This window comes from Copidosoma floridanum, unplaced genomic scaffold (genome assembly GCF_036245765.1).
Source record: "Copidosoma floridanum isolate Cflo_tuat_1 unplaced genomic scaffold, Cflo_Japanese_pri ptg000019l, whole genome shotgun sequence".
NCBI lineage: Eukaryota > Metazoa > Arthropoda > Insecta > Hymenoptera > Encyrtidae > Copidosoma > Copidosoma floridanum.
The window spans coordinates 8,794,312-8,821,197 of record NW_028321896.1 but is presented as its reverse complement, the minus strand read 5'-3'; the positions used below and the strand labels follow the sequence as shown (position 1 = coordinate 8,821,197).

The following is a 26,886-nucleotide window of genomic DNA, read 5'->3' as shown; positions in this document are numbered from 1 at the left end:
AAAAAAGAAAATCAGTAGTAATAGCAACAACGCGTGCTGCTCCCTGGGTGTATGGGCAATAAATCGTTAAGATTTCGCCGTTGGAAAATATAAATCACGCGGTCACGGAGCTTTCGAATTGCAGCTGCTGCTGTTGCCATTCCCGAATGGTCCACTTGATTGATATCGTGGACACGGTTGTGCACGCGCAGCTTGATAAAACATTTTAAGGCAGCGACCGCTATGTAATAGCATTTTTGGATTTCGACCGAATGGAGAAATAAGTGGAAAAATTACCGATGGTGTAACTGTACTGTAATCAATCCGTAGACGTCCAAGTGAGGATTGAATACCATTTTATTGGACCTCACAAATGGATATCACCCAATGCTTTGTGTGTAAATTTATAAGTTGATTCGAGTCTCAAATTCGTCCCCGAAAATTGCAAAAAAAATCGCGCAATGTTCCAATGAGTCTCGAGTGCTGCGGTACATCGCAAACTCGCTACATCCAGAAACCATATTAAATGAATACATCATCATTGTCTATACGAGATGCAAAAATGATAGATTTTCAATGACATTCAACAACACCAACATGCTCTACGATTCATCGATGTAATAATGATATAAATATAGGGTCGCATAATAGTCATCCATCACACCGTATTTATGCAAGCCAAAATGAAATTCCCTGAACCATCCGATGCAGCATCGGAAAACTTAAAAATCCCATCAATCATCGTCACGAGGACACATTCAAAGGAAACACGCGTCTCTTCTGTCGAGGATCCATTTTTATCCCCCTACAACGGTCAGGGGACATAAAACTCACTAATCAGCAACACCAGTCGATAAATAAATATCCACTATCTGTCACAGTGCACCAGTTTTACAAAAACTACACTGAGAGAAAAAAAAGTAATAATTATATGAAAATTCAAGCAAAAATTACCATTCCGCACACGAAATCAGATGCAAGTTGTCAAAAAAGGAACAAATTTGTATTTTTACCCATAAAAATTATAGTTTGAATAGTTAGAATTATGGATAGGACAGTAAAAATTACTATGCTGGAACAGTAAACCTTAAAAGAACCAGTTTATAAATTTTACCTTCCCACATGGAAATTTTTACTGTCCTATCCATAATTTTAACTGCTAAAACAATAATTTTTACTGTTAAAAATGAAACCTTTTTTTTTTTTTTGCCAGCTGGCATCCGATTAAATGTGCAGAATGGTAACTTTTTCTGGAATTTCTCTACAATTTTTATTATTTTTTTCTCTCAGATTACTTGCTCCTTCTTTTACTTTCTCCAGGTGTCGTTGAAATCTACAGATTTCCAAAAGGCCACAGTATGACAAACAGTCAAAGTTTAAGGTAAACGAGTATGACGCAAACGTATCGAAAAGTATGAAAATCAAAGTGTCGGTACTAGTATTAAAAACGAGCCTAATTTCATTACACGAACGCTCGTTTTAGATCCAATATATTATGTGCCATGTTGTATTGTAGGTAGGTATACACTGTAGAGAGGCGCAGAAGCCAACACAAAGAAACAAAACGAGAACAACGCTCGCGAGCGTGAGAACAATTCGCGAGATTTTTTTTTTTTTTTTTTTCTCTCTTGGCGTGCGAGCGCGCAACTCTGTTGTTATTTCGCACTTTGGATCTATTTATCGTGGCGTGCGAGAAAAAAAAAAAAAAAAGTACCTCGACGTTTGGCACTGCTTTTTCATCGATTGGAGATTTCCAAAGAGCCTTTTTGGACTCACGAGACGTGTAGGTATAGGTATATATACGTACAGGTAGTTTCGAAAGCTCCATTTTTACGGCCCGAAATCGAGTTCCCTCTCTATAGCTCCCCGTGCGAGTGGCTCCAGCGCAGAGAGAGAAAAAAAGAACTAAAGAGAGATCGGAGAAGACGAAGGAAAAAAAAACACCCATCAGCAGTACACACACACAGAAACATAAAACGTGCTCGTCGCGGGAGATAAACCATCGACCTCGAGATCTGCTGCTACAACACATGGACCATCTTAAAAAAAAAAAAAAAACACCTCTGACTGTCGGCTGCGCTGTTGTACGAACAAGTATACCTACCCGGCAAATCGGCGCTCTTTAAAATTGAAAATCCACGCGTGCAAGGTATAATAATGTGGCATAGGTACGGTTGCACACACTCCGTGTACGGCGGGACCAGTCGGTTCCCAGGAGAGTATAGCGATCACCCTCGATCCATCCATCTCTTTTTCTCTCTTTTGGACCGATTGCGATCGGCACCGAAAGTAGTTCGCGCGCGCGCGCATGGACTTTCTCCATCAAGACCGGCAGGCAACGGGTCTAATATATAAAGAGTATAGACTTACTGTTATACAGGAGAGGAACCGGCGTGTTTTCGCGCCTCTGCTAATTGGACTCGACGCGAGAGCCCATGGGAGTATAGCTATTGTTGTTGTTCCTTATACCAACCTGCCTTTTCGCGCCACTCGTTTTGCTTCCGGGTGTTGGGAAAGATTCAGTAGACCCATACATGTATACCTACCTGCCTATCTTGCAAGTTTTACGAGGATTCGAGGTATCTGTACGTACATAGTATACACCGTCAAAGGGGCTACACAATGAATTTTAAATTTTCTTTTTTTTCTTCCTTCTCGTGTACATAAGTATACATTCGAGATGAGGGATAATGGCTACTCGTTGCGGGACCGCTCCCAAGGAGTTACGATGATATTTTTAATTAAAAATACGACCCATTCAGCTGTCTTGGCTGCCAGTATGTACATACGTATACCATAATCATTGGATCCTACGGCGTTTTGGTCGTCCGAGCAATTAGCAGTTTATCCCTGCAACCACGGGGCTGGAAACTGCGCGCGGGCACGCGCAATTGCGAAAGTAACAACGATAAGACTGATTGTTCCCCTTTGAGATATCTTTGCGCGAAATCTACGGCGTCGAAGCGTATTCTAATGCTTTGGCGATAATTTTTATGAGCTGCAAACCACCTGGAAAATGTATATTTGACGCTCGCGTTTACAACTACCGGACCGCATAGGAGAAAAAAAATGGGTTAACCAAACCAAAATTTGGTTGAGCATTGTACAACTAAATTCATTGGTCGCAACCATTTATCTATCATCAACTATTTTTTATAGCTAGTCTAGCCAAAATTTTTTTTTTCCGTGCTTAAACAAATGCGCAGACTTGGAAAAATGATCAATCCCAATGCGAGCAATAACATCTACACGGTGGGAAAAAGTAGGGTAGGGCACCGAAAACCCCCGCTGGTACGGGAGAGCCCAAAGACTCGTCGTCGATACGTGGCTCGGTCCCGATTGGGAGTCCCCTTTGGCTTGGTCTCGCTCATGGCGCTTCCAGGACGCTCCCCCCCTTTCGTGCAGTCGTAGGTACAAGCGCCCCTGGCACGTTTAATCTCGTTACGTGCGTTTTTGGCGAAATTGGAACTTCGAGGGGGGGATCGCTTGTCTATTTGGTACATCACTTTTGTATAGGATATGTCTTTAACAATTGGGGTTAAAGTTGATAATTTCCGTTCGTTTTAATTGCAACAACCCGCATCGGGGGCCCAAGTTTTAGGTTTTACTGTTTTGTATTTCATTTTACCGCGATTTTCCCTCTTGTCACAACTACAACTTGGTGTTTTCAATGACAAGAAGCATCGGGTTGATAAACCATGACACAACAGCTTTTAGGTAATGTTTTGGGGGTTGTACCAACAACGCGAATCCATAAAGTTCCAATTTCTAAATGACATTGAAAATATAATGTTGTATTGCATAGCAATGCTTCGTTTTGAGATGATATCCTGCAAACAATCGAGTTGACTAATGGCCATGGTTTGACTTTGCAGACGATACTCCTGGGCGACAGCGGGGTCGGCAAGACGTCTCTCCTGATGCAGTTCGACACCAAAAGATTCCAGGCTGGGAGTTTCGCCGCAACCGTGGGAATCGGCTTCACGGTAAGTTTTTCACCGACAGCTCAATCTTCCATTTCAATACAACCACTCGCACACAAATATACCTTAGAACTGAGCTAGGCAGGAATGTACACTTTATGCGTTTCAAGACGATCCGAAACATCACGTACAATCAGCGAGAATGTGTGTATATATATATATATATATGTACATAACATTCCCTGCGACTCAAAGAGGAGGAGAACAAAAGCGCGTATCAAATACTACGTCAAAGAGCGACGGGTCCATGAATCAGTGCCACTCGAAATTGCGCGGGAGAACAGACGGGGGGCAGGCTGTTTGCATTTATTCATGAGTGGAAGGCGTACGAGGTATGCCTATATATGTATACACTCGAGTGTATCACCCAATCTCGGAAGACGTCGAAGCGTATCCCTGCGTCGTACCATGAATATGCTACGCGCGGAGCGAGGAAGCACGAGAGCACCTTGAAAACTGCATTCTTCATTCCGCCAATGAATGGCACTTTACCGCGAGTTTTTCGCCGATATTAATCATTAACGAGCCCCAGGGCTACAGAGCTGTGTTCATCGATTTACGCTAATTGCCACGAACTGGGAGTTACAACAATTCATAATGTACGACGACGACGAGTCAAGAATCGAGAGATTTTTCAAAATCAGTCCGAGATACGCAGGGACAGGGTAATCAAGGATGATATGGTACGTGTAGAGCCGTCTAATGCGAAGGGCTATTGTATTTTTACAAAAAAAGTTTTGCCATCATTGAATAAATCACGTCTTTTTGTGGTTACACAACTTTACTTCTCTCTTTACTTGCATATTGTTTATTTTTTAATTATTCTGGTGAAACGCATATTGTTTTTCAACTCATAATGCACATGTTTTCGATTCTATTTTTTGGAAGCTAGTTAGAAAAAAAAAGTTAAGCGCACATTTAGAGCCAACTCCTACAGGATACCATACCATCGTAACCTTTTTTCCTCAGCTTCCCGCCTGGCGAACTATATTTTGTAAATATCAAAGTAAAGACAATTTTTCGCACTTCGTCTAAATATTTTTTTATTTCACATCATTAAAAATCGCTTTATTCTCCTGAACGCGTAAATCGATCCGCAGTTGAAAGAAGCGCGATTCGAGAAAGCGATCAAGAGTCGATTTCCGTGTCCCTCCTCGAAATGAGGAATAAAACATGGAATTTTATTGGACACGAGTGGTCAGCCAGTAACTGCAGTTCATATGATTATAGATCCCACACGCATGAGCGGTGCCTCCATTCAGCGGGTATTAGTTGTTTTAATCGAAATCACCACGGAGCACCTTTGATTCCCATTGGATTTTCTTTGGAATCGGGGTCCCTTGCGCTGCCAATCGATCCGAGCACTGATCACGCAAAATAAAAATATAATAACAAACGCATTGCTTCCCCTGCGTTTCTCCGAGTTCTCGGAGCAGCAGACGAGTCGAAAGCCAAGCTCGTAAGTATATACAATCCGCGATTGTTCGCTGAAAACGCGGTATAAATCAGGAATCCGAGGATAAACAGATGAGAACTGGAAGAAGAAGAAGATGCAACAGAGGAGAGCCTGCCGATAGCAAAGTCACTCATGACCGTGCACATAACATGCTTGTACGGAGTGCACGCGCGGTGGTTTTGTAAACCCCATTACACGCGCGCACATTCGTTTGTGATGTACCCCCACGTGCATACATATACGTGTACACGATGCTGCTAAAAACGCTGACAATGAGGCAAGAGGAGGAAAACCCGTCACACGAGACCTGTCGCGCGTGCACTCGTACGCACCGACTTCTTCATCCCTTTCCAAAGGGGAAGGGCTGTCGGCGGTACGGCCGTGTCCTTTCCTCCCTTCCTCGGAGTCTCTCTCTCTCTCTCTCTCTCTTGGTTGGATGAATATTTATGGACGTTTCTTCGCCGCCGCGGCGGACAAAGAGCCCTGCAGGAGGGAAATTGGATTTATGGCTTCATCTCCGATTTGCACGTGTGTGTGTGTGTGTGTGTGTGCGTTACACCGTCGCGCACCGAATATGAGGAGGCTCGAAACGCGCGAGCTGTAGCGGAAAGGCATTTGCATTCGATATTTTTCTCTCTTGGGTCGGGAGGTGCGGGAGATGCTTGGGATATCTATTTGATTTTAGAATTCGAGCTTGGAATGTCAAATGGATTGGCTGAATGGAGGATTCGTTTTATAGGTGCGAGTACGCGTGTTTACTGTAAGAGCAAAGGTAAAGCTCAGACTCAAGAATTTTTACCGTAACTTCAGGGTATTTTCATTTTCATCGCGGTAAAGTGTCACACATACGAATACGTAAAAATCATTTAAACTGAGTCACGCATCGACCAAATTTCCGTAGTTGCATCAGTAGCGAGTAAGACGACGCGTTTCATCGCACCATACTGCATGTGTGTGACGTTGTCCCCGATATCCATTACCGCCTACCTACTTACGTCGCTGTTATTACATGTGATGCCCTTGAGAGCACGATCATCCAGCATCTCGACAAATAAAAGTGAGCGAGGCGCCACGACCATACACCATCTTGGCATTTCTCAGTGATCTGATGCCAAATATACGTAGAAGTCGGCGTGCAAGCTCGCCTACAAAGAGCCAATTTTGACGAGTAGATGATGATAAACACGAGCATCGGTTGAACAACAAATGCATACAAACTGAAACAAAGAGGCCAAGGAAGCGCTGTACGAATCATCAAAGCTCTGTGATCGTAGTCATGTAGAGGCACGTTTGTCTGCCATTCGAACTTGCTCATCAAAAAGTTTGACCTCAGCAATGGCAAAACACGACTGATTGCCGTCAATGTCACGGAGCTAAGCATAGCAATGAGCCGAGAACGATGGTGCCTTTGGCATGCTTTTGTAGTCACGAGGATTCATTTTGCTTATCTATTGAGACTGGGGATGAAAACATGTGAGCTCGCATCGATCTTGCGGATCGCGAGATGAAGAATTTTAATTTTATAAGTCAGGAGCTTGAAATTTTACACCAGATCGATGGGCGTTTCTTTGAAACTTTAGTTCTCGTTTTACTTTATCACATAAGTTAAGAGAGGTGGTAAAAACATGATCGGTCAAAACGACCCTTAGATCCTCAGGAAGTAAGTCAGTCAGTTTTCGATGGAAAATCACCTACAAGCCAATTCACGTGCATACCCATATATGCAACCATTGTCCTGGGATTATTGTGAAACTATAGCTTTCAGTTGATAATCGACGCGGACTAATATTTTCTCGTGATATCTAATGCGATTCGTTGACACACGTATAACTCAACAACAACAGCACATCTGTCGCTCCCATTTTTATCCTCTTTTTAATGAAAAACCTCTGCGAGAGAAAAAGCCCACATACCCTACCAGAGGATAATATTATCACACATACGGTTTGCACGAGGGCACAGAAAATGTGAAATAAACGCCACCGCGAAAGATCATTAAATTTTCAATTAACATTTCTTTCTTGACTTTCCTTCGCGTAGTTGAGATCATCTTCCCATCCCCCCCACCTAACGTGTGCACGTGCACGGCTGGCAAAACGCAAGGTCGCCTCACCGGCTCCGAGCGCGGAATCAGCACAAGCAGAGGGTACATCGCCGCAAATTACAGGCTTTGCGCGAATGGCAAAGGCGCCGCTTAACGTATATATACACGCACTCATCCCTCTCGGATTTGAGAAGCTCGAGTGCGAGAAAGAGGAAAATAGCCAAAGTGGCCATTAAGACGAGAGAGCTGTGGCGAAAATTAGAAAGGAATAAGTGTACGAAATTAGCGTGAGATGTGTACTTATTGTATCGGTAGCTGTAGCATATATTATGCGTACAATCTTTTCGAGACATCTGCAAAAAATATAGCTGGAATTCGGAGCTACGAGCGCACGCTAGAGTTTTCCCTTTGACAAACAGCCGAGTGATGATGGTACATGAAAAAAAAAAATACACGTAGACGCTGCTGGTGGTGCATGCACGCAAGGACGAGGAACGAAGAAAGGGAGCTACTTGCAAATGGGCGATATCGAGCCTTAAGTGTGTATACGAAGCGAAGGTGGGAGCGAAAAAAAGGGAAGCACAAGAAAAATGTACACACGCACGTGGACTGCTGCAGCGCATAGACGAGCGAGTACAGCGTAAAACGAATAAGCTATACGTACATGAGGTGAGTGCGAGGAGTGTATATATATAGGAGCATCAGCTGAGCGTGGGGGTGAAGCAATGGCAGCTTATATACATATATACTCATGCGGAGAAGCAATAAATCACCCGGAGCTGACAGTGGCAAGTGGGGCCGGTCCGCATGACAGGGCGCTTGTTGTTCCCTGCAGTATGTATATATCTGTCTCTTCTCTTCGCGCTGGCGGCAAAGCTCTTTCGCCGCGTCTCGTTGAGCCCTTACTTTTTTCCATGTATTCCTCTCCTCTTCATTTTTCTCCTTCGTCCTCGCGAAGGAGCGCCCCGGCTCTTAGCAACCATACCTGCTGAGGATTGTAACAAAGGGAGGGGGGGCTCGCGTGCAGCTACCGGGCTTGCGCGAGTCTCCGATTAATTTCGCGGCTCGCGCGCTGATGAATTTATGTGAGGCTGCTCGCCGTTGATGGTAAGACACAGCTCGAGTGAGGATTTCGACGTGAGCTGCCTGGGAATCGCAGTTTTTTCAAAGATAATTAGACTTCCAGGGTTCAGTTGACCTTTATTCGAGACACCTGCACGTCTGGCCAACGAAAATAAATGCAGCAGCTCAGCAATGTTTTCATACGACGCAAGTGAAACGATAAAACAACGCGATGTACGTGGGATGAAACGACGCAGGATGTGCAACTGTGAAGATGGGAAAGGTCGATTGAGATACAATATTTTTATATGTCCCTAACGATGGCATCTTTATAGATAGATTTAGGTTGATTACTTGAAAAACAAATATATAGGCCCATCCGTGCAGTCGATTTGAGTAAACTGAACTTGTGGTATAACAAACCCGATTCCACGTCCATGCAGAAACTCAAACTCGATATTACCGCAGATTTACTTCCCGAACGTGGTGCAGTATATGTACACGTTGGCCAAAATCTAATTTCAACGCGACATTCTCCCGACTTTTTCCTGGGGGGTAGGTTTAAGCATTTGATGTCGTCAGCAAGGTTTTTGCCACCAGGCGGAAGGGCAGTTCTCCCAGGAAATTGAGAAGAGGATCAAGGGATATCTCTTACGCGCGAAGGATATAATTATACACGACGAATTGAATAGAGCGGATGAGAGCACGTGCAGTAGTTTCAGCAGCGACGAAACAGCGAAGCACCTGCGGTGGTCGAACAGAGGAGTCGGGCTTATGGGATGTTGTTTGTCTGGAAAACAAGAGAGAAAAATAGGGACAACGTCACGCAGTCGAAAACTTGGCAGCCATCGTATAGTAAGGTACAATGAAACACAAAGGCGTTAACTCATTCGCCGGAGCACGAGAGCAATGGTGTGGCTGGTAATGAATTTCTCACGGGCACACTCGAGAAGAAGACGGGGCCGTAGCTATAATATAGGTACATATTCCCTCGCGGCTCGTCAAGCGCTCAAATTTTACAGCTTCCGTCGTGTTTTTCCCCGCTGTTGTGTCGCACCGCGTGGACAACGACGCGTGTAATGCACGTCGCTCACCCTCGGGCGAGCACATCCGGTCGGGTAGCTCTTTATGCACTCGAGATTCGATGAGCAGCCCGAGTGTGCAATATAACGCCTTCACCTTCGCTACAAAATTATACGAAGGTGCTTGTATACGTCGCGCGTCTACATGCAGTTCCTGCGTTCCGCTGCGCGGCTCAAGATAAGTCACTAAATCGTCGAATATTAATATATCTTATGCCCACGTCTCTCGGTATTACAAATGCTCCTTCGATCGAACGTGCTATGCATGTTGGCGAACAGTTGAGCAGAGTAGGGGGAAGTAGTTTCAAGATCGCGTGCAAACTTGTACCTTACACGTGTATGTGTACCAGGAGGGGATAAATTCAATCGGGCCCGATCATGCGCGCGTCTGGCATTCGCAAATTAAATTATTTTGTATACTATCGAGTTAATTAACAAGTAGCTCCGCTGAATGCGAGAGTAATCGATTAGGAACATTTTTATCGTTTTGTACAAAATCCAAAAGCGTGGCGATGCACTTGACGATTCGCGCGAGGCCGGAATGGAGCGGACCGTCACTTGGAACGGGGAAAAAAACGATACAAACAAACAACTCCTGTTTCGCTCGCGGGTCGTTTTGTACACGCTACCGAGCGCGCGGTCATGTACAGATCGCCCATCTCTCTCTTTCGTTCTCCTCGCCAAGATCATCGAGTCTATGTGGGGGACTGTTGCATTCCGGTCACGAACTCTAGGGAGAGAAAGAGAGGACACAGGGCTTCTGGTATTCCAGACCTTGGCGGCTATGCTCTTTTTTTCGCAGAAAATATGTGTCCCAGTAGGAAAAGGACAACGAGAGCCGATCTGAAATCATTGCCCACCGCTGACACCAAATCGGACACGACTAATGTCACGAGTAGCGCCGCGGAGCAATTAATTAGTCATCGAAATTCACGCGCGTTACGGAGATTCGAAAACCCGATCGATCATCCGGACTGAGGTAATTAATAATCAATAACAAGCTTTGAGTTATCATGTTGTTGAAAAATGTTAAATAAAGGCCGGAGCGGGGCAGGAAGAAGAAGAAAAAAAAGGAAAACAAAGCCAAAAGCCCCATGTCGCTTAAATCAGATATGTACTCGTTGCACTCTCCTTCGAGCGTTCGGTTTTTTGCTCGCCGCTCTTATTTATCTCCTCGCAGGGAAGGAAAGGCACATGCGCGGAGGATGCATTTTGCAATCCTTCATTGAGTCCGAGAAGGAGGGATGGGGGGTACGTCCTTCGGCCGATTCTTTCCTTTACCAGCTCTCGCGGCGTTGTTTTTTCGCCACCCCGTCCCACGTGCACCGTCTTTATCTGTCTCCTTCTCGTTGCCCGCCACCGCTGTTTTATTGCGTATCCGGGAATGTCGGGAAATGATAACCTCCAACTCGTTCGCGGAACTTTAATTAACGACGGCTACGCACTGCGTGTGTGCACATATGTGTATGTATGGGTCCCTCTTCGCTTTTGTTGCCGCAATAAAATTCCTGTCTTTTGACTTTTCTATCAAGTCACGATTCACCTATACCATCAGTAAAAATACACACGATGTACCATTCAAGCTGCATCGTCTGCATCCACATTTGGCTACAAAAATGTGGGTTTTTTCCTGAATTTCTTTTTAATGATCCCTTACTTAGTTAATACAGTGTAAACAAATCACATGATGATTCCATGGCAAAAGTGGAGTGTGTGAGTGGATTTCGTAAAATTCTCACTTTTACGCTTTACAGAAAAAAGTGTTATCAACCTCTGAAAAAATCGTTGAATCAAAAACGATCAATGGATTGCAAAATACGAAAAAGAATTAATAAGCTTGCGCAAAACAATTTCGTTGGAGTGTATTGTTTCTTGGAACCTATGGACTAAACTATGCAAGTGAACGGTATCAAAGTATGTAAGTTTATCACAGTAATTAACTATCGTTACTGTGCTCTATTCAAAAGTCATCAACATATAACTAAAAATATTGGCGTTGGCATATGCGTAAAAGAGGATCATAAATCTATAGAAACTGTGAACAATCAATCTATGTCAACTGAGTAATTTCAAAGTTTTTCCTACGAATTCGGCCAATCCGTAAGTATAAAAGCTAACATTGCACGTAAAAGTCCAGGAAAAGGTTTTAATAGCCCTTGAAAGCTGAATAAAACGTAAATCCTGTTTCATGTAAGATTACAGCGTAAAAATGGCGTTTACTACTACGTAGCGTTGAGAAGAAACACCTACAACTTCTGTTTTTCTTTTTTTTAATTTAGAGTTTTTTTGAAAATTTATCAACAATTGTTTCTCAAAAAATGTACTTTTTCACTGTAATTGCATTATAAATAAGTCCTTGTACTTTTTCTTTCCTACAATTGAAGAAGGAAGCTACTTATCTTACATTTTTTTTGTCAGACAGTACACATAACGTATACTATGCGCTTTTACCTCCAAGCCATTGGATTTTCTGTAGTCAGTCATTCGTACGGCTGGTTCATTCTGTGAAAGTCATAAAGTCGCCCGCACGTGTATAGGTCTACAGCCGTGCATATCTGAAAAGAAACGGGGTTAGCAATAGTAGAACAATGACACTCGATAAACTTCGCACGTGTTTTCCTACCGAAGTTGAGTAGGAAAACAAAAATGTATGCAGCGAAGTAGCTGAGTCATTAATTTTTGCGATAAGAACATTTTACGTGTCCAACGACTGGCCAGGAGAATGTTAGCCGATACGAGCTCATTGTATTGACGGCTTTATCTCTATTGAAGTTGAAGCAAGAAAATAAAGAGGAAACTAAAAGAAGTGAAGAAAACATGATTTTCTCGATCCGCTCGAGTTTTCAATAACGAGGCTCTACGAGAGCAAAAGAAAAAAAAAGGAAGCGTCAAGAGGATATGGCTATGCATGCAGTTATGCGCGTACATACACGTATTGCCTTCGGAATTCACCGAGGCGAGGGGTTGAGCTAATAAACTCCAGCCTCCGAGGTCCGCTCGTTGCTCTCCGTGGGACGCCCGATAGCCGGGGCTTTGAGCCACTTTTATCTTTGCTCTGCTCTTTTTTTCTCTCTCTCTCTCTACTTGTTGTCTACGTTAGGCTCTGACGCTCTACATATGTTTTTCAAAGTCCAACTTCTTAATGGATTTGCAGTGAAAATTGCATTTACCGTCAAACATGGTAGGATTTCCATTAGTTTGAATTATTACTGCAAGCCCGACTGCGCGGAAGTTTCGGCTTCCGAGTTTTAGTAGAAAAACTGGTAGGTTGGCCTCTTGAGCTCATTTTCTGTCGCGACTACAGCACTTTTGAACCAAAGAAAAACCAAGTCTACGAGCATAAGAAATAACGAAAGACGACTTTTCCCATACAAGATATCTTTGTCTCCGTAATGCGTGTAAAAGAGTAACTGTTCAGTTTTGTACCTGAATATTTGCCGACAAACCTTTTCTAAATTCAAATTGCGTCACGTTCGTTATTCTTATATTAAAGTTGAAGTAATTTTCCGATCATACACTTTTATCATCGCGTACATTTGCAATGCCCAAGAGACCGTTTTACCTTTACTCTTGTACCTTTATTTATCAATGTACTAGAATTTCTACTTTAACTTTTGTCTCTATAAATATTGCTCTGCGAGCATAGTATGTTAGTTAGCGCGCCGCGGTGGCAGAGAAAGCTTCTCTCCGCTTGCCTTCACTTGAGCACATTTTCCTAATTTAAGCACTATAAATATATTGTATAAATTTTTATTGCACATTTGCGTTACATTTATTTTGCCGTAAACCACTTCCACCTCCACACGACTGAACTGGATTGGGAGCAGCATAAAACCCCTTCCCTCGTGAACAGTAACGTATTGGCATTTTCTTGAGCATATAAAATTGAACTTTATCAAATCAAATACATCGTTACGGCATGAAATATCATTTAAAATAAAATTATAATTAATAATATGTTCAAGCTTCGTTTGAAGTATGCGTATGTACTATGTGGTCACAAAATCATAAAAATACGATATTACAGACGTAAATTGTAAAACCTAAAGTAAAATAAGACTTAAGTGTAAATTTAGTAAAAATTTTACAAATAGAATTCACCAGTTTTGCACAACCCCAACAAAGATGTTTGCTTGTTCAAACTCTGAATAATTAGTTGCTATATTTTACAACTTCTAAACACGACTACTTTTCAATTAATTTTACAGTGCTTTGGCCGATAAAGTCAATATAAAATTCTAGAACATTTATACAATATAATATATACTAGTCTGCCATGTAAGTAATAAATAGTTTAGCTCAGAAATTTTTTGTCGTATTTTAATTATGTTGTAATATATTATCAAAAAATCATTATTAAACTAATATCTTTTGAGTGTTACTTTATCCAACTTTGATAGGACGTTTCACAATTTTTATTGAATGCGTCTACGTATTCTACCACTTTTAAAATACGCTACCTGTGTGGAGTTGAGTTGCTTGCAAAATCTAATTGATTTCCGGCTGTGACTTGAAAATTTAACAAAAATGTATTTTAGACAACAGTGATATTTTGTGAGCTCACAACGTAAAACATTAATATATCTCTATGCACAATCGAAATATTAAATAACGATCAGTTCAGTCACATGAACATTAGCTGCCGTGCATATGTATTAGATATTTTTCATCATGGCATCGTTTAGTTAACCTGTTTTACAGAGCGTATTGTACATCGAAGTAACGTCAACATTTTTTTAACTAGTGGTACATTTTCTGACTATGAGCAAAGTTTTGGACAATACAGCTTGGTTTCCGTTTTTCATATTTTTCTCAATTTCTGCAGCATCAAGTTTATTATCATATTTGTTATGCTCTATTTAAGTATTAGACGATGTCATTTTTGCCAACTTATCTCTTTCTGGGGTTACAACTAAGAAAACCTCAAGTATTTAATTTAGAATCATTTAAATTATAATTATTAAATTCAGAATGAGATTTTTCTAAAGTTTTATGGCTTTGTAGTAATTCAATAAATATTCATTTTGTAACTTTTTTTTTTCTTTCTTTTAGAATAATTAACATGAATTAAGAGCCTTGTTGGCCACATTATAGTGAAAGTGAAATTGCGGTAAAATTTGTTAAATAAGTTATTAAATTAATGTTGTTTCCTCATTCCGTCATACTATAACTGAATTTTCAGATAAGCGTTGCAAGAAAGTATAGTTTAAAAGCTACTGCACTTCGTATGCACAGCAAATATCTATTAAAATACTATTAACGATATCTCTAGTAACAGACTATATGTACAAAAATTGAAGGCATTTGATTTTGGAAGTTGTGAAAATCGAAGTTAGTCATTTGTACGTTATTTCATAGTAAACGTTTACAACTACGCTGGTGTAAATATATTTCTGTTCTTTTTTTTTTTCATTCAAGTGTCACGTAGTACAATGTTCTCGACAATGTTCAAGAAAAGATATAGACTTTTTAAGATTGTTAGTTGAGGTTTGTATTTAATTTAAATTTTTTAAAAGGTATTTTTTTACTTAAACGATTAACACTGGAAAGAAAACATTTTTTGGTTAATTATTTTAAAATTCTAAATTTAAAAGAAAAATGTATTTTAAGGCTCTCATAAACAATGTGATTCTTATAATGTTTTTCTTTTTTAATAGTCAGGTTCGTGAGATGTATTTTTTCAAAAACTAAATATTTATTAGCTATACTCTTCATTGAGTCGTTATATTTTATGTTAAAGACAACATTACTTTTTGTATTTTATCTTGTTTTACATTGTTCATTCAATATGACAGTTAACAAATACAGTTTTTTGGTTTATGGAATTCATGTAACGATTCTGGTGACTTGATGTCCAGAAAAGATATTTTCTTCAATTTTAACTGTTTCGATCACCGTTGTTTATACTGGCCATTACATCTGTTACCAAGCCTTAAAACTCTTTGAACTTGAAAAACATTTTTTTCGATTTTTTAGTATTTAAAATCTGTCATATTGATGTTCAGAGTCTTTCAAATGCAATTCGTGCCCTGGAAATCGAAATAACACAACTACATACTGTATTGTAAAACATGGTTGTGATTAATATTCATTTAATTTTTTTTTTTACCGATTTTCAACCCATAGCATTATTTGAAATATCTTCTTTTTAGTACCAACGGATTAATAATCGCGTACTTCCACGTTTGTTCTAAAACTATTTAAATTTGTAACTAATACGTTAATGGAAATTAAAACCGTTTATTCGTTGTTTTCCATGATTAAAATAACAATTTTACTAAATAAAAAACATAGTTAATATTTCGTTTACCAAGAATCATTAGAAATAAAATTAAAATTTGTTCATGTACTGAAATCTTAAAAAAAATGATTATCGTTTTCTTTTTTTATTCAGAGAAAAAAAACGCCCTTGTGATCAATTTATACAAAAAGCAACGATAAGAATATAATATAGAGTCACTCTTGGATCGCAACTGCAGCTATGGCTGAGAAAAACTACAGCTATCCTTCTTTGGAAAGTTTCTATCATTGTTTAGAGTGCGAAAAGATTTTTACAGACAACCATACCCTGCAAACGCACGTGTGTTCAAAAACGTTGAATGAAATTGCCAGTACAGGACACAAGAATCCCTCGAAGCCTTTCCAATGCAACAAGTGCCCGAGAATATTCACCGATTCCATCAAACTGGAGCATCACAAAACCATGCGCCATTTTTACGAGTGCGTTCTCTGCTTGCAGTCTTTCAGTCGCAGCCGGCATCTCAGAATGCACATGCGAACCCAGCATTGTCTCTGCTGTATATGCTTGAGGTATTTCTATGATTCCACCAGCCTCGCGCAACACAAACGTTCCGATCACTTGTTACCTGCCCTTTTTCACTGATTGCGTGTGGTCTCGATTTACTTCCATACGAGAAAAAAAAATGTGTATATTTTAATGCTACGACAGACTTGATACGACAGTTGTGTTACTAGTGCGTTGTTACGTTTAATAAAAAGAAGAAGAAAAAGGATTTGTGCTATTACAATAACTATATGTACTTTAAAAATGAATTTACAGTTTTCTTTTGTAACCACAACATTTATCGTAACAAGATATGTATTTCGAGTTTCAATAAAGAATGGCTTAAATTAACACACAAACAGTGATTTTTTTTAAATAAACGTATGTTACGTATACGATTGGATAAAATATGATAGAAAAAACAGCTGATCTAGGCACAAATTAGTTCAACTAAATTAAAAGTGGGATGGACAACTTGCGGGTATTAATGTAAATAAAGAACCGCCAAAATTCATAAAAGCATTCTTTACATTAAATCACTGTATCTCAATGTTGTTATGCATACTTGAAAGAAGAAAATCCTATTTTGGTTGCATTTTAAACGGCGGAGGTGTCAATTATTGAACTTTGCGACACTCAAAAGATTCAGAGGCTATAATTTCAATTTAAAATGTTTTAGTTCACAGGAGTATAATTATTATCAGGGTGAAAAAAAAAAAAAAAAAAAAACCTTTGAGACTTCTCACATCAAGATGAACGCCCTTTTTTAATATTAAAATTCTTTACATTGTCATTGTTGGGAATTTATTGAGCAAAACAAAATATCCAGTTCTCCCTATATTCTCTTGGAAATCTCTTCCGAGTGAAACAGTTGAGCTTCAAGATCTTTCGAAAACCCTCCACGTCGAAAACGAAAATAGTACCTCACACGTAGAAAGAGTTGCACGAAAATTTTCTTTTTTTTTTTGCTGCTGAAAACCACAAAAAGCGAGGAAAAAATCTATCCAATATAAAACTTTAGCAGCACTTAGCGAAGCGCTTCAAAACGTAAATCCCATCAAGCTCAGCGATTGAGGCACACACAAGCTCGACAACTCGCTCGGTGTGGCTATTAATTTTCGTGCTTACCGCCTTGCTCGCTGCAGAATCCACGTCGTCGCGACGTGCATATTATCATGTATTTGTACACTCACACATACCGATGCACGAGCCCATGTGCATACGCAACGTAAATAAGATAGAAAGAGAGAGAGATATGTAAAGGAACGCACGTGTAGGTGCACGAGGCTGCACCGTATACTCGCGGCAAGGTCGTATACCGCGGTTGATTGTTATTGCGAACATTATATAGAGGTGCTATTTGTGGACTCACTCCTTCCTCTCTCTCTCTCTCTCTCTCCTTCGGTGGTAAATATATTTGCACGCCTGCCGGCCTTTTAGAAGTCAACGGTGCGTTGTTGTTACTCACGTACAGGTATAAGTATGTATACAAGTACGCAATTCCTGGAGTATGTCCACATTGGCTAGCTTCTATTACGGTATGTCATCATATATTATATAGTGCACGTGGGACTGATTTCAACCATATATTACACATACCTACTTTTCAAACGATTAACGACGATTAGGTCGTTGGCTACCGCACACGGCAGTCTTTATTTTTTAGTACCAGCGCCATCGCGGTGACAGCTTAGTCTTTCTCTCTCTGATAACTCAGATGGTGTTTCGAGTACGTAAAATATGTATTTTTGCTACAACTACTTCGATACTGTGTGTTTAGGCGCACGTATAAGGCAAAGCAAACATGGATGTTGAGCTAATTTACGTACGATCTTGAGTCTCGATATTTTTCAGAAGAATTCAAAGTAACTTAGCAGTTGATGGTACTTAGCAAAGTATGGACTAGAAATGATCCTGTTAACTTTACTATTTCCACCTGCTTTTTTTTCAAACGGAGCAAAAAAAAAGTCCTCTGTACCCTTTGTTCTTACAACATGCAACAACAATGGAAAAAATGGCCCACACAAAGGAGCCTGCACAAGGTAACGAAGTAACAATCGGCAAGGGCATAGCAGCGCGTCACCCGATCATCAAAGGGAAAACGGAAGGGTCCGTGCGATAGTGACAAACCACCGGGAGCTATACATGTAGCAGCTCGTGTAGCAGCGCCCATCCCGCTCTTCCACGCGAACGAGGAATTTCTCGTGCCTCACTTGGTGCACATCCAATGGTTTGAACTCGATACACCACGCAGTATTACACGGACGACTAAACCAGAGTACTCCGGGACGATCGACCGCGTCGACCGCACATACCATCCCTCCGAAATCTATAAAGTAGTCTCCCGTTCGCTCCATAATGCACGTATGCGGGGTATACTTGTAAATCAGGGAAGAGTCGTTGGTTTGTGAGGATAGCGATGTTAACGATCATCATACCCGCGACTCCAGATCACAGGGTGTATAATTCAGCGGCTGCTAATTAGTTTTGTTATGCCAGTGTGCAAATCTCCTATACACTGTGGTCCACGTGAACGAGAACGCGAACATAATATATACATTACATTCTCTCTCCCGGCTTTTGCTTGTCGATGTAATTATTGATGGCATCTTCGCTATACGCGGGCTTTTGCGGTGGCTAGTTTTCGTTTGCGTGTGCGTTTCGTTGTTATGGTTTTGAGCGAGATTCGCGGTACATCTGCTCGCGGATAATCAGAGTCAATTCATCGGAATCAGTTAACAATTAATTCATTAACGACCTTAGAAAGATATTAATGAGAAAGAATGACTGGAATTTCGTTCCGTATCATTCTATAACAAGTAGGTAGGTATCGTGTGCAATTTATCGCGAGAACTCGTATTAGACTGTCTCAGTTGGATGAAAAAAATTTAAGTTTGATGAAAATAAAATAATTTAAAATGTATTATTGTTAAATAATTTTTTTTTCTGAGGTGTGTTTAAATGCCAAAAAATGTTCTTAATCTGCCTAACAGCAACGTAAAACATCAAGCGGAGGGTAGTATAGTACAAACTACACGTAGGGACTTGGTGGAAATTTTATTTGAGCGGCTCCTTTTTAGATTTGTTACACTTGTATACCATAAAACATTGTATCGTCATTTTTCACCTTCGGTTTTGTGTCTCCTCGGTAGTACAAGAAGATTTTAGTGCTCTAGAAAAAAGTTTTGGGTCGAATATCAAAGGAAAAAATTTTGGAAAAAGAGTAATGGATAAAGATGGTATAAAAAATCAAGTCAGTTTTTTTTGGTTCTAATAAAAAAAGAGAATACCCGATGCAATTTGATTTTCAAAGATAAATTCTAAAGTGTACCAATTAAATTTAGAGTACAGCTTGCATTTACTGGGTGAAGAGTAAAATATCTGGCTTTGTACAGAATACAAACGAGACAGAAAAATTGTTTCAAGTGTACTTTACAAAAGTTTCCATTTCAATTTGTTATCGTGCAAGGCTGAATTAAAAAAAAAAAAAATTGTTCTGCTTTAGTGTACCAAGTGGAACTTTACGTTGATTAACTAGCTGATAAAAAGTTTAAACTGTGGTGATAATTCATATAACTACTAGTAAAGTTGATTAAGGGATAATAAAAAATACTAAAAATTATGGTAGAAATTCACACAATGGACATTTTCCCTTCTTTATTAGTGATCAAATTATTTTACAAAAATTAATTGGTTGCTTTTAACTCTGTAAAACAAGTCTAACATAATGAAACAAAAATTGTTATTTAGTTTAAACAGTTATTAAAACTTTTAAATAATTGAAATTATTTTTTTATTTGCAATTTTTTATTCACTTACTACTTTTTACACTTACAAATACTACTTTTTTTTTTTTATTTAACGAGGTACAAACGTAAAATATAAATCGTGAAAACTCAAAAGAGGGATTTCATTTCATCGACCTCATTTGTTCGGCAGAGCTCTTTTTACTGACGAGTAGTTTTATGAAGGATCATATTTACTTTTCGTATTTTTGATGAATTTAATGTTTGAAAAAAAGGCCAAAATAAAACACAGAAAATCCTAAAAGTCCTTGCAATACAATCTAAACGTACTTTACCACAAAGTTTCCTTTGTTCCAAATAAGAAATAACACACTCAATCACTTCCAATTATCCCCTCTAATTAAATTGTCTCCTGCAAAAAGAGAAGCATTCGGTGCTACAGCGACCAATCCTATACTCATTGGTTATTGAACACAATGATTTTGAAAAAAGGTTGTTTTTTTTTCAAAGCACCCTTGGTCAACGCGCAGGATCGTATAACCAACACCATCGTGAAAACGCGCGCGTGTCACCATGACGACGCTGCTACTGGCTCCGCGCTCTCCGTCTCGCTCATGGAGTACGGAGGACGGATATTGCAACTCGCTCAGGTGGGGTATGCACTCTGTACACCAACCCCGGGCTCTTCGGTGCAAATATCACCCTGTCGTGTACCGTGCGTGGCTCAACCATTAGTCCGAGTTAGTCTGCTGATACGCGCGCTTCAACTGGCCTGCCGAGCGCGGCTTTTTGAATCTCGAGTGTCGCCTGCCACGAGCACGCTTCGGTGCGTTTTTCCGCGAGTGAGTTTTCAACGAGACTAGAATTGTTTTTTCATGTTTATTTTTGGGTAATTACGTCTATTTGTTGCGTTAAGCTCGGTTGAAGCGTAAGATATTGAGTGATTTGTTGTATTGGGTCAACATTTTGGAAAATAATCAAAGTTTTATGCAATTTTGTGTTATTTGATGAAATTAAATTTTAATCACAGTGATTTTTGGAGTGCCATTTCCAGGCGCAGTATAAATATCCAGTAAAACTATCCAAGTCACACCAAAACCGCGATGTTGTGCAAGAGATGCGGACATTGCCAAGTTATTAGCTTACGATGGTAGCCGCACAATCTTCAAAACTATTACCCAAATGATCAAAGAGTTACGGTGCCACGACCAAAAGAAAAAGTAGCCGACTTTTCCGCAAGTTGGGCGTCGCACTTTTCTCCCTCGAAAAAGTTTTCTCTCTCGTAATGCACGTAATCACTTCTTTCCTTGTGAAATCGTAAAAATTTTCGGATCAGCCACGCACGGCTGGGATTACCGGTGAAATGAAAAACCCCGTTGAACCTTCCTGCCTTTTTACTGATTGGACTGAAAGTTCTCTAATCTGTCTCCTGTACAAAGGCAGTTTCTCGTTAAATGGAACTAAGCTAGAGCATAAATCTAAAAAAACCTATTCAAAAAAATTTAAGTAACTAAACCCTAAAATTTATAATTGTCGGGTAGGATGTACTAAAATTATTAAGATATGGAAATTCAAGAAGCCTCCGCGATGTTAACCGCGAGAAAGTTATCTTGATGGAATTGCATCTACATAACTTTAGATGTAACAACATTTGTTTAAAATGAACAGAGCTTCTTGACAATGAGCTGATGCAGCTATTAGCCATGACCTCGGCTTTGGTCTTAGTAAACAGCCCTTAAAACATTTGGCTAATGTAAGTAACGGCTTAAGTGATGCATCTTCTCGAGAAAACAGAGAGGACGCATCACGCATTTACACGTCTTTGGCTTGATAGAACATTTCATTAGTCTTGGAGGTTTCTCAAGCTTTTTATATAATTAAACGTCATACTTTTTCTTTAAATACATCGTTTTTTTTAATGAAAAACGTATAATATTTAAATAGAATATCAACAAAAGTGTCATTTTGATACATAAATTGTTGTAAGGTAACATATTGCACAAATAATATTAAAAAGTACAAAATAATTTTATACAATATCAATATTCAAGGAAATTGGATCAATGCTATGATCGTGACAAAATTTGTTTGTCAGAACATGATATCTGTGTACAAGAATGATGATGAATTAATTGAACTGTCTTATTAAGATGATTGGGCCACATATAAAATTATTGCAAATTTAAAATTATTGAATTGATTATTATGAATTAATAATAGCTGGACCTCTATTTATTTCTTCTACTATTTTGTTGAAAATTTTTTTAATTTATGTACGTGAAGAACTTTATTAAAATTTTCATAAAATTTAATACGTAAGTCAGATTAAATATATTTTTAAACAAACTTTTTCAGTTCAAACAAATATTACTACAACAAATGAATTATCTTTGATATAAAAATATACTACAATTAACAAAAGAAAAAAAGCCTCATGGTGTATTTGGTGCAAACTAAATTTTTTAATAGCTTATAACATTGATAAAAAAAAATAAATGTGATGCAGATTAACTGTACGTTATGTCATAGGATGCATATTTGTTAGATGAAATTTTTTCTCCATTAACAGTTGCAATAAAATACTGACATAAATGGCGGTGAAATAAATTAAATTGCTAATTAACTTTATCGAGGAACAAGCAGGGATCGATTTTCCTCGTCATAACCAAAAATGGGATATTCCAATTCGCGAAGTTTCACACGCCCACGAAACAACCGATCTTTTTTTTTACCTCTTCCCCTCGACTCGCAAGGACGGCAACTCCATCGGATTAGAGTACGCGAAAGCGACTCAGCCGTCACTGGCAAAAGGTAAAATTCGCCGCGAGTAATTGGATTCTAATCGGATACACGTGGGAGCCTCGTATATAATTACGTGCTGAACTTGGAAGTGCACATCGGAAAGACTCCAGTTACCGATATAATTTACGGATCGTATGGGACGTACACGCTATACGAATGATTGGGAAATTCGTTTGGAGCGGCAGCTAAGGTCAAAATGTTAAATTTTTCACTTGTTCTTTTATTTTAATATTGTTTTAATTACTTCTATGTGTAAATTTTATGTACGAAGCAGTTTTTAAATCAACGGAGTACGAGCACATTAGTTAATTCAACACGAAAATCTGAATTTACAAGCCAGAAGAGAAATTTTACATACATTATCACAAAAAAAACAACACAAATATCATACTTGATACAGAATATTTATCGAGCACGTGATACTTAGCACGTAAACTCAAATAATGGCATATCAAGTTTTTATTTGAAAAAATTTGTAGTGTAAAATTAAACAGAAATGGACAGTGTTATTAAGCACATTAATATTAAATATCATTCAAGGCTGCCTCATAAACTCAATGCACTGCAAAGGGTACATTTTATTCAACTACGTACGGGTACATACAACGAGAAAAAAGACACAAAAGAAAAAGAGCATATGTAAGTCGATGCGCGTGTTCTCCCATCGCGGGTAAGGAAGTTGGCAACTTCCAATCTCTTGTCGGCTTTCCCGCTTGCGAGCAAGAGTGAGAGAGGTGTGTACATTGCGTGATACCGAAGCCAAAGGACGTGTGGTATATGCGCGCTTGCTTGAGAACATAATCCGCTCTCGGGTCTTTGAGATATAGAGTTAACCCTTGATAAGCCCAAGAGTTTCCATATCCCAAACGGCATTTTCTACAACTCTTTTGATCTCTCCTGCTCTATAATAACGTAAGGCGAGTTCTGAGAATGTATTTTCATTTTCATTTTTTTGTCGAACAAAATTTTCTGTGCTGTAGGGATTGAAAATTTTAGTATGCATCCATTTTTTCGACAGTAGTTTCAAGCTTTTTTTATTTAAATATTTGTGAGCTCGAATAACAACAATAATATTTGACGCTTCGTTTTTTATCAGCATCAAAATCATATTTACTCTTTATTTTTACATCTCAAAATGTGTCAAATCTGTCGAATCTCCTAAAGGTTGGCGTAGTGGAAAGAACGTTAGCAATTTCGTATAACGTCAAAAAGATTTTCAAATTTCATTTGCTACTTCAAGAAATTGTGTCTACATTTCTCGAGTATACTTTCAAGATTACTTTTGACTCTTGATATTCAGACCATACACGGAGTTTAATGGGATTTATAATTTTTACTTGGATATTGGCAATTTTAATGTCATGCAATTTTGGAAACAGACTTGCAGAGCAAAATTTACAAATATTCTTCACTGATTATCTATTAGGAAGATAACGCAAGGGAAAGTCTTATTTAAAAATAGCAAGTTAAATTAACTACCGATTGTAGTTGTAAGTTTATTTATTTATTTATTTATTTTTTTTTTGTCAATTACAAGAAAATTTCAATAAAATTTTGTACCAAACGTTTGACAGATTTAAAAAACTGTCCACAGCTTCTCTACGTGATATCGTTTAAGACGTAAAACAAGTAACAAACAAGTTCTATAGTAAAAAAATACTTGAAAGTTAAGAAAATTTTAGCACAAGAAAGATTTATACTACAATAAAATGTTCAAAAAAGCTTTCTCTTCTTTCGATATACGCATACTTTACCTTCTCTTCGTGTATACATGCGCAAATAAAACGCACACGCATACGCCCATCCCCTCCAAAAACAGGCCTAGATGCCTCAGGGATCTCAGGAGGGGTGCCTTAAATAAAGCCTGCAAAGCGCGCGCTACATTCTGCGCCTCGAAATTGAAATATGAGATTGGCAATCCGTGAAATCAGGATAAATAAGAATATTTTATAAGCACAGGCGGGGGCTGTGAGTTTTTTAAAGGGTATTTTTTACCAGCCTGCATTGAAAAACGTAAAAAAAGGGATTTTATTGTATTTAAAAAAAAAAATTTTGCAATGTATTTAGAATTTACCAGTTGTTCCGCAATAATACAACCACAGTTGGATCCGAAAATATCTTCCTATAAAATTGTAGACAAAAAAATTTTAATTTTATATTTTCCAAAAATTACCATACGTCGTTAAAATATTTTTAACAACAAGTGTACTGAGAAGCATCGTTTTTAGTCGTCAGGGCAGAATAAAAAGTTTTTTGGAAACAAACGTAATATTCAATTCTAATGGCTTTTTAATTTTTTTCTAATTTATTAATCAACTCTCTTTACTGAATTAGATTATCAAAGTGCGCTTCAGGACGGTACAATTATCAATAAGTATCCTTAAAAAAAAAAAAAGGCTCCACGACCTCCAAACATCTCGAGATCACAACTAAAACGCAATTGTTGAAAAAAAAAAAAAAAAAAAAAATGTGAACATTTTCTCCTCGTAATACCACACGTAACCGAGCAACCCCGGGCAACCTATCAAACCGTTGCACCCCTCATATAAATAAAACAACCACAAGGTACTCCCGTACCGAAGCGTACGCCGGCTGAAAATTTCATTTTGCGACGGGCGAACGAAAAAGTAGGCGGCCTAATTGAATAAACTCCCTGTCAATCCCCATCCAAAGTAGGTGCCTACACTACACGGAGGGGAAGAGAAGAAGCAGCAGGCGCCAGTATAGTTCATGCCTTTGTGTCAGGGGATTCCACCAACGACGAGATACACCCAAGCAAGCCCCCACCCCCAAACTCTCATCCGTCATTCGACAATGGGGGAGGGGGATGGCAGCAGAGAGCAGTCAACTGTATATGTACGCACAGACGCGTGGTGTATGTGTACGCAAGTTACATGCAAAATGTATAAGTGATGATTCAAAATATATCGAATGCACCGTGCTACAGCAATACGCGATTATTAAAGCCTCTTTGCTCAGGCGCGTGCGGGAGTTGGGCCAATTTTAAATGCCGGCCAAGGTAAATAAATAACAGTTGTGGCTATATCTTTCTTCTATCGATTGTGTTACGGATGATGCAATTTTGGAACGGGATTACAGACCAGCTTACAATTGTTTATTTTAATTTTTTTTTTTTGTTTCCTGGGCGAGCTTCTATAGCTGCTGATGTTTATTCGAGATTCAAACCGGGGATGTGCAATTTTTCGAGCGAGTGCTGAGCTTTAATTAAAAAATAAAAAAATACATAGAGCACAAGCATTTTGATATTTTTTGCACTCCAGTTTAGGGATGGAATACCCTTTCAAATTGCCGGGATGCATCAAATTTAATGCACCTACATATTTTTGCTCAAAACCTTTAACGAGCTAAATTAAAGAGAGTAAAGAGGTGAGGCATATTATATTGCTCGACGAGATCCTATAGTAAATCTTGGCACGGGCCAAAAGAAAGACAAAGAATATTCGCGAGTGGCATTGTTTATTTCACGGGAAGAGCGAGAAGAAAATCAGTGGGTTGGAAAAGACAAAATAAATTGCGCTCCTTTGGGAGTGAAAGAAGCAGCAGCAGCAGTTAGCAAATTAATTGCCCTTGATTAAAAAGCACGCGGATCTTTTGTTCCAACTTGCGAATTTTGTTGAAATTTACAGGAAAAACGATACTCCGCTAATGAAAAAGCTTTGCGATTAATTAACGGTTTATAAATTTTACTTACTGTGTATTGAAGCATAATAATATTTCATGAGTAGTTCAATGCGAGAGATTTTTACAATTGGACGTTGTATGAGATAAGGTAGTGTTTCGATTTCAGGTGGAAAAATATACCTCTCACAAGAGCAGTAGAAGCACATTTATTTCGTGTTATTATCTGTGATTCATACATTTTTGGACTTTTTCTGCTTCCTGCAGAGATACTGCCTCTTCTCACAAACTTCCAGATAAAAGTTTATT

The 26,886-nt window shown here is 39.0% G+C and overlaps 1 protein-coding gene across 3 annotated transcripts in view; it reads left to right on the top strand.

Moving 5' to 3' along the window:
• The window catches only part of LOC106637737 (ras-related protein Rab-37), a 56,719-nt gene that overhangs the window by 5,861 nt on the left and 23,972 nt on the right, over window positions 1-26,886 (top strand). The window contains exon 2 of one of the 3 annotated variants that reach the window (XM_014350637.2): window positions 3,855-3,965. In XM_014350637.2, coding sequence (XP_014206123.2) covers window positions 3,855-3,965 — 111 coding nt within the window. Of the gene's footprint in view, window positions 1-3,854; window positions 3,966-20,893; window positions 20,979-26,886 lie in introns of those variants that run through there. The other 2 variants (XM_014350638.2, XM_014350639.2) reach the window with 2 other exon arrangements.